General features: G+C 44.3%; 1 protein-coding gene across 1 annotated transcript in view; it reads left to right on the forward strand.

Annotated features, from left to right (window-relative positions):
* The first annotated feature begins 7,039 nt into the window (after positions 1-7,039).
* Positions 7,040-13,348, forward strand: part of RPAP1 (RNA polymerase II associated protein 1) — a 31,361-nt gene continuing 25,052 nt past the window's right edge. Inside the window, exons 1-8 of the mRNA XM_006831895.1 lie at positions 7,040-7,220; positions 7,504-7,652; positions 7,925-8,014; positions 8,859-8,979; positions 9,500-9,721; positions 11,360-11,539; positions 12,453-12,568; positions 12,845-12,943. Of these exons, the coding sequence (XP_006831958.1) occupies positions 7,040-7,220; positions 7,504-7,652; positions 7,925-8,014; positions 8,859-8,979; positions 9,500-9,721; positions 11,360-11,539; positions 12,453-12,568; positions 12,845-12,943 (1,158 nt within the window). The remainder of the gene's footprint in view (positions 7,221-7,503; positions 7,653-7,924; positions 8,015-8,858; positions 8,980-9,499; positions 9,722-11,359; positions 11,540-12,452; positions 12,569-12,844; positions 12,944-13,348) is intronic.

A 13,348-nucleotide genomic window follows, 5' to 3' on the forward strand; every position in this document is an offset into this window, starting at 1 on the left:
AGCGTGGTTCAAACAAAATGATGCGGAGGTAAAATTCCGGATAATTGTACAGAAAGCAAGGTTTAGTTGGCAAACGTTTTACACTTGGCTTTGGGCACAGCAGTCCAGCGTTGATCTACAGTGTCAACACCAAAACTCCTACATCCAGTACCTTAATACTGTATGTTGGAGTTCCGTATAAAGTGCCTTATTGTTGTTAAGTGTCATCAAGTCGGTTCCAACCAATAGCAACCTTGTATAGCGTTTCCTAGGAGCAACAGGTGAGCTTGAATTGCCCACCTAGCAGTTCAAACTGACTTTGTAGTCCAGCGCATTAACCTCCAGCGCCACACCAATGCAGGGTTAAAGAGAAATGATTTTCAACAAGGGAGCTTGGCATGAGTTCTTTTTTCTTCTCCCACCATTCCTGCATGACTTTCCTCACTTTTTTCATGATTGTCTTCTTGTAACTGGTATATGCGTAGGTTTGTTGTTTCGTGCCTTCAAGTCGATTCCGAGGAGCAGCTGGTGGATTTGAAGGTTTGAACTGCCAACCTTGAGATTCGCAGTCCAGTGCTTATCCTACAGACTCATAGCGACCTTGAACAGGGTTTTGCAACTGGTAGGTTTGAAGGTTTGAACCGCCAGGTTTGTGATTCGCAGTCCAGTGATTATCCTACAGTGACACATAAGCAGTCCAGGGAGTAGTATGTTGTTGCTTAGTGCAGTCTAGTAATTTCCAACTCAGCGAAGAGTGGTTGGTGAGTTTGAACCGCCGACCTCGTAGTTCAAACCAACCTCACGATCCAGTGTTTATCTTATCCAGTGTTTATCCTATGGCGTCACACCAGGGAGTAGTATTGTTGGTGATGTTAAGTGCCTTTGAGTCGCTTCCGACTCACAGTGAGCCTGTATAGGGTTTCCAAGGAACGAATGGTCACTTGAGCCACTGACCTTCAGTTTCAAGCCGACCTTGCAGGCTAGCGCATTAACCCATGGCTCCAACCAAGACTCCAGGGAGTAGTATGTTGTTAAGTGCCATCGAGTCGATTCCAACCCATAGCGAACCTGTACAGGGTTTTCGAGGAGCAGGTGGTGAGCTTGAACCGCCGAAATTGCTGTCCAAACGACCTTGCAGTCCAGCACATTAACCCACAGCACCACACTAGGATGTGGTTATGTAGAAGTAGTACAGGATGTGGTTATGTAGAAGGATACGAGCAGATGGAGGTCTGATGAGCCCTTTGCCTCTGTCACGGGTGTATTACGTATGTGTAGAAGGGTCTGTGTCTACTATACATCAGAAGGAAATGTGTCTTGCTAGTCCATACAGCCTTTCTGTGGTGCAAATAACATTAGGCAAGGAAGCGTGGCAAAGCCGTTTCGCACTCACGTGCCTTTACTCCGCCTAAGAAAACCCCATAGTGGGCGGAGCCAATCCGGGAGAGGCGTTGCCGGACTGCGAGGCGGAAACTGAAATCTGGCGGCGACGGAAGTGCAAGATGGCGGTGCCCATCGGGGTCTCGAGCAAGTAGTTGGTGCTGGAACGACGGGCTTCAGGGGACCTAGAAGGGCTCAAGTGTAAGTGTTTGATACTTTTGTCGGAGCCTGCCGGAGGGTTTTGTCTTCTACAGTAGAGCCTTTTGGTGTAGTATCGTAAGGATCCATCCTTGGAGTAACTTAGCCTGAGATGCGGAAAACTCGTTTTGCAATGCTGATGACCCAGTCTAACTTGTAGCCCCGATCTCAGAGCTCGAGGGGCAGTCAGTCGCTGGATCCCATTCGTGGGGGGATTCCTGGCGCTGTAAGATGTAATACATCACCGAATTCTCTTAAGAGTCAGTCCGAGAAAATCCAGTCGTCCGTTATTTGTGCTACTTTGCAGGAGAGCATCCTTATAGTAAGTTCAAGACGTTGTCATATTTAGCATGAATTGGTTCTTTATAAATAAGCCCTGGAGTTTGTGGAGAAAATATATTGATGACTTAACTAAAATAATTACTATCGTTTTGTTGCTGATAAGTGCCGTTGAATTGGTTTCAACTCATAGTGACCTTGTATAGGGTTTCCAAGGAGCGACTGGTGAGCTTGAACTACTGACCTTACGGTTCAGGCCCACCTTGCGTCCAGCGCATTAGCCCGCAGCGCCACACCAGGATTCCGTTACTATCGTTTACTGAGCCTTATTTATGTGAGTACCTGATTCTGGTAGACGCTCTTCATACGTTGTCATTTAAATCTTAACAAAATCCTTATTCTAGGGTGTTGGTGGTGGTGTGCAGTGACCCTGCATAGGGTTTCCGAGGCTGTAAATCTTTACCCGAGCAGAAAGCCTCATCTTTACCCACATTTCAAGCTGGAGTCAGTATAGGTTAAATAACTTAAATTCACACAAATAGTAAGTAGTGAAATCAGTATTTGACTTTTGGCTTATTGATTCTCAAGTTTAACAACCCTAACTCATTTATTTATTTTCAACTTTTTATTGTGAATTGAGTGAAGGTTTACAATCAGCAGTCCCACATTGAACAAGTTAATACATTTTGTGTCATTACACTGATACCACTCCATGTACCATCAGCTAACAGTATTTATCCCTATTCACTTTATTTCAACCTCCCCCTACACACACATCCTGTAACCATCATAGACTGTGTCAATGATCTATTGATCTATTACCCACTGACTTTTAAGCAGGGTGTTGTTCTGCTTCCATGTATTTGCTTTTTTCCCCTTGATGATCTTCCTATTGATTTCTAATTTTATAGCAGTGTGATTTGAAAAGATGCTTTATAGTATTTTGATGTTTTAAAATATAATGAGGTTTGCTTTGTTGCCTAACATTCTGGAGACTGTCCCATGTGTACTGGTAAAGACTGTATATTGTGCTGTTGTTGAGTTGAGTGATCTGTATATGTCTATGAGGTCAAGTTGGTTGATTGTGTTGCTTAGTTCTTCTGTGTCTCTGTTGAGTTTCTTTCTAGTTCTGTCCTTCATCAAAAGTTGTGTATTTAAAATCTCCTACGTGGTTACGAATCGGCCTGCGAACCTTAAGGTCAGCGGTTCGAAACTACCAGCCACTCCGTGGGAGAAAGATGAGGCTTTCTACTCCCGTAAGGATTTACACCCTTGGAAACCCTGTACAGGGTCGCTATGGGTCGGCTCCGACTCGAAGGCACTTAACAACAATAACAACCATTATTATAGAGTTGTCTATTTTTTTCTTCAGTTCTATTAGGGTGTGATTTATATATTGGGGGCATAGATATTTATTAAGGTTGTGTTCTTTTGTTCAATTAGCCTCTTAATCATCATATTATGTCCTTCTTTATTTATGCTGGGTTTTGTCTTAAAATCTGTTTTATTATATATTAAAATTGCTACTCCTGCTTGTTTTTAGTGCCATTAGCTTAATATATTTTTTCCCCATACTTTGATTTTTGAGTCTGTTTTTATCTTTGTATGTAAAGTGTATCTCTTTTAAACAGCATATTGAAAGATCCTGTTTTCTTATCCATTCTGCTACTCTCTGTCTCTTGATTGGCACATTTAATCCATTTACATTTGGTGTAATTATTGATAGGTATAAATTAGAGTCCTGGTGTGGTGTGCTGGTCTGCAAAGTCAATTTGAACCACAAAGTCTGTGGTTCAGGGTCACCATGGGTTGGAACTGACTCAATGGCACTTAAACAAAAACAATGGAATTGATTGTTGTCATTTTTCTGTGTGGTTTTTTTGTGATGCTGCTGGTTTCTTTGTTCCACATTATTTCCTGTGCTGAGTTCATTTTGTTTGTGGTTTTTCTTTTCATTTTCATTGTTTTAGTTGTGTTAATGTCTACTAAATCTTTCTGATTTCCTCTTTTATTTTAATATGAAGATGCATTCATTTTCTTTGAGGTTACCCTGTAATTTATTAATTTTTTTCTTCTTTTAGACAGTCTATTTTATGTTGAAATCTACTTGACTTCCTTGACATTTGCAAGTTCTGTATCTACACTCTTCCCACTTTTTGCTTTGTGTCTTGTTGTTAAGTGCCATCGAGTCAGTTCTGACCCATAGCAACCCTGTATAGGGTTTCCAAGGAGCAGCTGGTGAGCTTGAACTGCTGACCTTGTGGTTCAAACCAACTACAGTCCAGCACATTAACCCACAGCACCATACTAGTTGACCTCTTTATAAATCAACAATTCTGGTTCCCTATATTCAATCTTACAGGTTTGTTTTACTTTAAATAGTACTTTATGTCTGGATTGAGTTTTGGGTGGTGGTGTCATACATGGCAATATCAGGTTGTTGTCTGCTGTTGTTGTTTCTCAGCCTAAAGAGCATCCTTTTGTATTTTTTGTAAAGTTGGTCTTGTTATTTCAAATTCCCCTTTCATCCATCTGGAAAAGATGACAGCTATTCAGTGGGGAATTCTATCTTACCTCCCTCATTCTGAAACTAAGCACACTCATAAAAGCTTATAAGCCAGCTACTTCATGCCTTCATAGCCTCCCAATTTTTTACAGCCAATGTATAAATTGCTCGCCCCTATCAACCCAGTACACTGAGGCTACATTACCTTTTCTTCCTCAGAAACATTTTTGATCTGCACCATGGTCATTTATTGATAGGAAGAATCCTACCATTCAGGTTGGAATTTTAAGCAACTACATCCATAAGCAAAAGTACAGTTCATCAAATTATAGCAGTTAATACTTGCTCACAGTATTTAACATCTTTATTTTCATCTGGTCACTTAGCCATCCAAGCTAGCTGCACTTCAGGCCATCTGACCACTTCACTCTCAGCCCTAGCCCCCAGTTAAAAATTTTTAGGCTCATGACAGGAAAGAGAAGTAATGAAACAGAAATTAGTGAAAAATCCAGTATTTTAACTTTGTCTGTGTTTGTCTCCTCTGTAAGCTTTTTAAACCCAGAGACTAAATCATATGTATAGTTCTTTGTGTTTCCAGCTTGTTATATACCCCTCTTCCCAGAGTAAACACTGAAAAAAGACTTTGATAATGTTTTTACAGTCACACTCTCTGGTGATTGTTTTGTTATTCTTTAATGATTAATTTGGAGTCCTGGTGTGGTGCTATAGGCTAATGCACTGGTCTGCAAGGTCAGTTTGAACTGCAAGATCAGCAGTTCAAGTTCATCAGCCGCTCCTTGGAAACCCTATACAGGGTCGCTACTCTACAGCACTTAACGACAACAAATGACTAATTTAGGAATCCTGGTAGTGTCATGGGTTACACACTGGGCTATTAACCTGAGGATCAGTGGTTTAGATCCACCAGCTGCTCAGTGGGAGAAAGATGACGCTGTTGAGATTTTCAGCCTCAGAAACCTTTTTTAGGGTCTCTATAAGCTGGAACCAGCTGGATAGCATACAACAACAGTGATTAATTAGAGGCGCCCTGGTGGCACTGTGAGATAAACATTGGGCTGCTAACTGCAAAGTTGTACGTTCAGACCCACCAATCACTCCAGGGGAGAAAGATAAGGCTATTTTCTCATGTAAAGATTTAGTCTTGGAAACCCTACATAGGGTCACCATGAGTCGAAATTGACTTGAATACAGTTTAGTTTTGGGGTTTTAATGATTAATTATGTTGAACATCTTTTCATGTTCTTATTGACCATTTATATATCTTCTTTGGTGAAAGTCTATTCATATCCTTTGCTCACTTTTTAATTGGGTGGTTTATCTTTTTTTATTGAGTTGTAAGAGTCCCTTATAGATTTTAGATATAAATTCCCTCATTAGATATGTGATTTGTAACTATTTCTTCCTATTCTGTAACTTGTCTTTTCATTTTGATGTACAAAAGTTGTAAATTTTGATAAAGTCCAATTTGCCTGTCTTTTCTTTAGTTGCATTTTTTGTCATATCTAAGAAACCATTGTCTAGCCCAAGACCACAAAGATTTACACCTGTATTTCTTTTAGTAGCTTTGTAGTTTTTGTACTTACATTTAGGTATTGGATCGATTTTGAGCTAATTTGTTCACTGGTATGAGATAGGTACTCAACATCATTCTTTTGCATGTGGATATCCAGTTGTCCCAATAGTATTTTGTTAGAAAGAATACTTTTCCCTCACTGAATTGTCTTGGTACTCATGCCGAAAATCAGTTGACCATAGATGTATGAGCTCATTTCTGGGCTCTTAATTCCACTGATCTGTCTGTCCTTATGCCATTACCACACAGACTCAATTACTGTAGCTTTGTAGTTTTGAAGTTAGAAAGTTAAGCCCTTCATATGTATTCTTTTTCAAGATTGCTCTGGGTTTCTTGTGTGAATTTTAAGGTTAGCTTGTGAGTTCTGGAGAAAAAAAAAAAAAAGGCAGAATTGTGTCACAGATTGTATTAAATTTGTATTTCGATTTGATGACTGTTGCCCTCTTAACAATATGAAATCTCCAGTCCATGAACTAGATGTTTTTCTTTTTATTTATGCCTTTAATTTCTTTCAACAGTGTTTTATAGTCTTACACCTCTTTGATTATGTCGATCCCTAAGTATTTTATCCTTTCTGATGCTATTTTAAAAATGAAATTGTTTCTAAATTTCATTATCTGATTACTCTTTGCTAGTGTATAGACATACAAACTGGTTTTGGTATACTGATCTTTACAACCCAAGGTTTTTAATAGCTTGAACACCTTTAGGCCAAGCATGTTCTTTCCAGTTTGATACAGAATCACCACTCTCTATTATGACTTACTTATCTGCCTGACCTCTTAGGAATCCTGCTTGTTTCTAAGAGTTATATCAATATCAGATTGTTAACAACCTAAGTAGGCAGTAAATATTGTTGCTAGACTGATGATATCACAGAGGATTAAATAGGGAGGGAATGGCAATAAGGTATGAATGAAAGGGATGAGTTTACATGATTCCAAGGAAAAAGCAGTCTTTTCTGAGGCATAATAAAGAGATTTTGGGTTCAACTACAGAGAGGCTATTGTGTTTATTCCTGTTGCAGGGGTGAGTACAGGAGAATCCTCACACGGAAACACTGCTAGCCAGGGTTGCACTGAGGAAGCAACTGCAGTGACAAGATGCTGTCGAGACCAAAGCCAGGGGAGTCCGAGGTGGATCTACTGCACTTCCAGAATCAGTTTCTCGCAACTGGTACAGCCCCAGCAGTATGCTTGGTCAAGAAAGGAAGTAGGAAAAGTGGTGATGCTCACCTGGACCAACGTCCACTGAAGGATCATCGGGATGTGGTGATGTTGGACAGTGAGTAGCTGTGGGTATGAAGCTGAGCAGGAAAGAAGCTGCTGCTTCGGGGCCTTCTCACTCTTCTTGGTGTGATTTGGTTCTGCCCAATCGTTACTGCAGACACTACATCTGATATATGAAGAAACTGAGACTCAGAGAGGTTAAATATCTTGCCTGAGCTTACACAGCTTGAGTCAGGGCCACACAATAGCTCCCTTAATTTTGTTCCCTACCAACCCTGAGCCTCTTCCTGAGAAGGGACGAGTATCCTCGTGTCTGGTTTTTTTTCTTCCTTTATCAGATCTACCAGATGTGCCCCCAGCTCTGGTCCCTGCTCCCCCAAAGAGAGCCAGAGCCAGCCCCGGCTGCCCCCTGCCAGAGGATGAGAATGCTGAGGAGTGGCTGAACAGGCACGATGAACACATCACTGCTGTCTTGACTAAGATTATTGTGCGTCTCACACTTGCAGAGTGGGAACAAGGTGTCCTAGAACACCAAGGAAATTGGGTGGGATGGTGAGCCCTATGAGAGGAGGGTGCCTCACAAGGGTAGAACGTTTTCCTTCTGCAGTCAGGTTAGGACCAGGGATAAAATCACTGAACCCTGAGAGGCAAGGTCAGCTCATGACCCGCCCCTACAATGAAGAACTTTGGTCCTAGTGTGGTAGAATCCAGCCCAGGAAAGTCTCTCCATCTTCACTACTGTGTGCTTTATTGCTGTAGGAACGAGACACAAGTTCATTGACTGTGAAACTGCCTGTGTCCAGTGGTGTTGCCTTCCCCCCGGTTTTCCACCGCTCACAGGAGAGACAGGTAGGCAGGAGTAACCCTAGGAGAGAGTCAGGTGACTCTCATAATGTACCTTCCCCAGGTAGAGTCTTCATAATGACAAGCACTCCCAGTTATGAAGCAGCACCATACTCAGCACTGTGAACACATTACCTCATTTAGTCCTTATAGCAACCTTGTAAGGTAGGTATCATTTCCCCCATTTTTCAGGCCCTCAAAGAGGTAAATACCAGCACTACCTTTCTAATAGGCAGAGGAGCCAGAAATCCAACCCAAGTCTGACATGCTTTTATTTTTTTAAGTTTTTTAAAATTGTGAATTATGTATTAGTTTACATGCTGAACATTATCTGTACATTCATCCTATCGTATTTTGTTTCATTGCAATGATAACAATCCCCTGTGTGCATCATCAAACAACCAAAGGGTACATCCCACAGGCCTGCCCCCCAGCCGCCAGCACACAGCCCCTCTCCCTCCCTGAGTCCAGAGTCCCCAGCCCCTCCTTCTGTCCACATCATTGTCTGTACCTCCATCCCTAGTGTCACTGCCTCCCCCGACAGGGTCTCACACTTCGCTTTTCTCCCTTGATGGTTCCAGGGATCTCCCTTGATGGCTCCTGGACTACAAAATCGGCCACTCCCCTCTTTTGTTATCAGACATTTACATTACTTGTCCAACATTCACTGAAGTTTGATGTTTTAAAGACCTGTGCTTCATTAGAGCCTTGCTTTCCTAAGGACCAGGGTTGTGACCTCTAAAGATTGAACCTTTTATCTTTGTTCCAGAAACAAACATTGCTATAAAGGAGTTGAAAGGAGAGTAGGGTACTGCATATCAATAACCTAGGTTTTGTTTTTGTCCCTTAGGGAAAGCCGGCGGTATCTGGTAAGAGAAGCATCTTTGCCCAAGAGATTGCAGCAAGGAGGGTGTCTGAAGCCAGGGTCTTACCAGCTGGAGAAGTTGTGCCTACCAGGGACCTAGCAGAGGGTGAGCTGGAATTGAATCTCAGCATTTTTTAGAAGACATGATCATAGGGTCATTTTGGGATGCATTTGAGCCATTTCAGGAGAAAGTCATCCCATGTCCTCACTTTGAGTACTTCCTACGGGAGGCTTGAGTCCACCACTTACATTCAGTAAGGGAAGAGGGGAGGAGTATCTGATAGAGACTAGAAAAACAAAGTTGTAGCCCCAAACTCCTTTGATTGTGGAAGTTATTATAATTAGTGGGGCAGAATGCTGCCTAGATATCTGGGAGAAGAATCAGAAAGTAGGATTTTTCTGAGGGAAACCTCACAAAAGTCCTAAGGAAAGAGTGAATGGAGAGACCAGTCCCACCCCACCCCACCCCTCCCCAGGGTGTCTGGTGTCCCATGCTAGTCCTTGGAAATTTCTACTCTGTCCTGGACAACTGTGGGACCTATACCTGTCTCCAGGTTTAATGGGGCTAGAGAAGCAGGCCAGAGGACCCAGTTAGATCTGTTGAGACTAATCGTACACTTTTCCAGGTGCTGTGACATATGAGGCACCCACTCCTGAGGACCAGAGCTACCAGCTTCTGGGGAGCGGCCACAGCTTCCAGGGACCACACCTGGTCACAGGGAAGGGGCTCACAGGCCAGAAGGCTGAACAGGAAGTGCAGACTATCCATAAGGAGAATGTAGCGAGACTACAAGCCATGAGTCCTGAGGAAATCCTGCAGGAACAGCAGTGTTTGCTGGCTCAGCTTGGTATGGGGCCGGGCGAGGAAGGGCATGTCATTTAGTAAGGAAGGCTTACTGTCTGCTAGGCACTGTGCTGAATATTTGATATGCGTAATTTCATTCTGTATTCAAACTAGTCCTTGTGGTAGATGGTGTTAGCTTCGTTTTACTTATGAAGAAAACTGAGGCCTGAGACTTGAGGAAATTTTTCCTCCAGGTCACACAGCTAGTAAAGGAAAGGATGGGATTTAATTCTAGGTCTATCTAACCCCACAGAGCTCTGGTTATGAGTTGGACTGCTAACCGCCAGGTCAGCAGTTCGATTATACCAGCTGCTCTGCAGGAGAAAGATGAGGCTTTCTGTTCTTTAAAGATTTACAGCCTCGGAGACTCCATACAGGATCTCTAGGAGTCGGAACTGACTCCACGCACATCACCATCACCACCACCACCTATCTAACCCCACAGGCTCTGATCTTAACCACTATACACCTTCTCACGTTATCAATGGTCTCATTATTCAACATTTCATTAAACTGGAGACCCTGGGTAGTACATGTGATTGACACGCTCAGCTGCTAACTGAAAGGTTGGAGGTTTGAATCCACCCACCCACAGGTAACTCAGAAAAAAGGCCTGGTGATCTACTTCTGAAAAATCAACCATTGAAAACCCCACGGTCACGTTTGACACACATGGAGTCACCATAAGTCAGGACCAACTCCAGAGCAACTGGTGTGCTATACTACACCTCGTTTTAGTCTCTGCTTGTCCCCTACTATATGTGTATCCAGTACTTATCCTGGTGTGGCACTGTAGGATCAGCACTGGACTGCTAACTGTAAGGTCAGCAATTCAAACCCATCAGACACTCCTTGGAAATGTCTATGGCATTGCTCTGAGTCAGAACTGAATTGATGGCACTTAAGAACATATCCCAAAACCTAAATCCATCACTATCTGACTTATAGTGATCCAGTAGGACGGAGTGGAACTGCCCCTTGTATTTCCAAGGCAAACTTTATGGAAGCAGACTGCCACATCTTTCTTCTCTGGAGCAGCTGGTGGGTTCGAATCACTGACCTTTCCAGTTAGCAGCCAAGTACTTAAATACTGTGCTACCAGGGCTCCTAACACCTACATGTTGTTGTTAAGTGCTGTTGAGTCAGTACTGACTCATAGCAACCTTGTCTAGGGTTTCCAAGGAGCGGCTGGTGGGTTTGAAGCTGACCATGTGTTTAGCAGCCAAGTACTAAGCCTACAGTACCACACTGGGACTCCAGCACTGACATGGAGCCCAGCATGTTGTAGATGTTTATTAAATATTTGTGAGTAAATAAATTAGCTGGAAGTAAGTGAGGGAAATGATGTCCCTAAACATTTTCTTTGGCCCTAGTCAGTATTCATTCATTTGTTACACAGCTGCTCATTTTGGGTTCTGGCCTGGCTACCCACATAGGGGTAAGCATAGACACTCGAACCAGGAGACTGAGGGGCAGAGGGAAAGGTGGACAGACAGGCCCCACCCTACAGGTGTCAGAAGCTCAGCCGGGACTGGGAAGCAGCTTGTCCTGCCTGGGCACCACAGGTTTACAGGTTTAAGATCTGTAGGAGGCAGGAAGGATCTGCTGTCTCTCACCTTCCACCCTCCCCGCTGGCCTCTAGATCCCAGCTTGATTGCCTTCTTGAGATCTCACAGCCACACCCCTGAGCAAGTAGGAGAGAAGACCACAGAGGGGCAGAAGCCTGGAGGACCTTCTGCTGAGGTCATCAGAAAGAAGCCCACTATGCCAACTTCTGCCAGTGAGCCCAGGAAAAAGGATGAACTGGAGCCAGGAGCCACAGGTTGTGGGAGAAGGGAACATCTTTTGGGGGAAGAAAGTGTCATTTCTCCTGGGCCTGGCAAATGAAAGAAACTTCTCTGTCCTTGGACATTTAACATTCACCCTCATTCTTGACTCCCACTCAATGGTCACTTGCTGATGCGTATCTTCTTCCTGCACATGCTCCTGTTTCCTGGTCCTGTTAGTGTGCCTTCTCCCCCTTTCCTGGTAAGAGGTGTGATGGCTAAGTGCCCCTACTCCCTATCCCTGCCTTTGCTGTAGCTGCTCTGGCCTGGCTCCATCCATCCACAGTTCTTTCTACCTCTGCTCCCTGGGCCAGGGTGATGGAGAGCAAGGGTCTGATGTAGTTCTATATGAACATAACAGACCTGAAGGAGAGAGATGTGTGGGAGCATTCGTTTCCTAGAAACTGAATGATTAGTGATTAACAAAAGAAGAAATTAAATTATGGTTCCGGAGGAGCACCAGGCCAGCTAACTGAGTAGGTGGAGGTAGAGGTAAGGAATGAGGAGGATGTTGTGGTTGTGTGTTTTTGCATCCTGCAGTATGGCTGCCTCTCTCAGGATCCCCACTCCCTATTCTGAGGCTCCAGAGGGCTGTGGAGCTACATTTCTCCACATATATATGGTCTTCCCTTTTCTCCTCTTTCTTTTCCTTTTCTCTTCCTATCTATTCTATTCTTCCCAACAAATCTGTTGGATCAAGGGGCTAGATCCTAGTGGACTAGGTATATTCTGCCATATCTGAGACATTTGCCCAGTTACTTGGAGTTCCAGCCCCTGGGCTATGCCATTTAGCTCTAGCTGAGGGCAGAGGTGCAAAGCCCTGGGGGCAGAGCTGGGTGATGACTGGGATCCCTGTAGACCAGTGAGCTGAGCCCCTCAGGAAATGCTCCCATGTTCCCATCTTTCTAGCTCTGGCACTGCCCATGACCCCCCATAAGGAATGGCTGCACATGGACACTGTTGAGCTGGAGAAGCTCCATTGGACCCGGGACCTGCCCCCACTCCGGCAGCAACAGACACAGGAGGTGAGGAGGCCAGCTGGTCTTAAAGGGGTGGGTCAGAAGGGGCTGCTTCTCCTGCCCCAGCACCCAGACCTCAGACCCTTCTCTTCCCCTGAGCCTGAGAAACGTCTCTCTTTTGCAATCACCTCCTTTCCCATCACCCTGCCTGGCCCCTGAGGCCAGTGAAGTACAGTTTGCAGACAGAGCACTTGAGCTCCGAGAGGCCAGGGCTTAAAGGTGAGCTGCGGCTGTGGGGATGTTGCTGTGGCTTCTAGCCATTCCTGTCTCTCTTCCCACTAGAGGATGCAGGCCCGATTTAGTCTTCAGGGAGAGTTACTGGCCCCTGATGTGGACCTGCCCACCCACCTGGGTCTGCACCACCATGGAGAGGAGGCAGAGGTGAGGCGTGGGCCCACTCTTGGTAAGCGCTTGTAACAACTGTGTGGAACAGGACCTCTGGCTAGTTGCCTTGAACCTCGTGTGCCCTTGTTCTAATTGATGCCTGTGCCATTCATTCATTTTCTTAGGCTCAAAATCCTTCTCTTCCCCTCACATTTTAGTTAGCTGCCAGAACTTACCAGTTCTATGTCTGTTACCTCTCTATGAGGCTTCTTAGATAAGAACATTGTTCCCTCTTCTCTGCTGAATCGCCATGTCTTTCCTTTTCCATCCTCCATGGGCTGACATGCTGGTTTCCTGTGGCCCAGATCAGACTGTGCCTTAGAAAGCTTGGCTCACGTCTGCTCACAGAATCAGGTCTGGCTTCCATGGTCTGTCTCTGCCTCCCTCCACCTGTCTGCTCCT

Source organism: Chrysochloris asiatica, unplaced genomic scaffold (assembly GCF_000296735.1).
Source record: "Chrysochloris asiatica unplaced genomic scaffold, ChrAsi1.0 scaffold00004, whole genome shotgun sequence".
Taxonomy (NCBI): Eukaryota; Metazoa; Chordata; class Mammalia; order Afrosoricida; family Chrysochloridae; genus Chrysochloris; species Chrysochloris asiatica.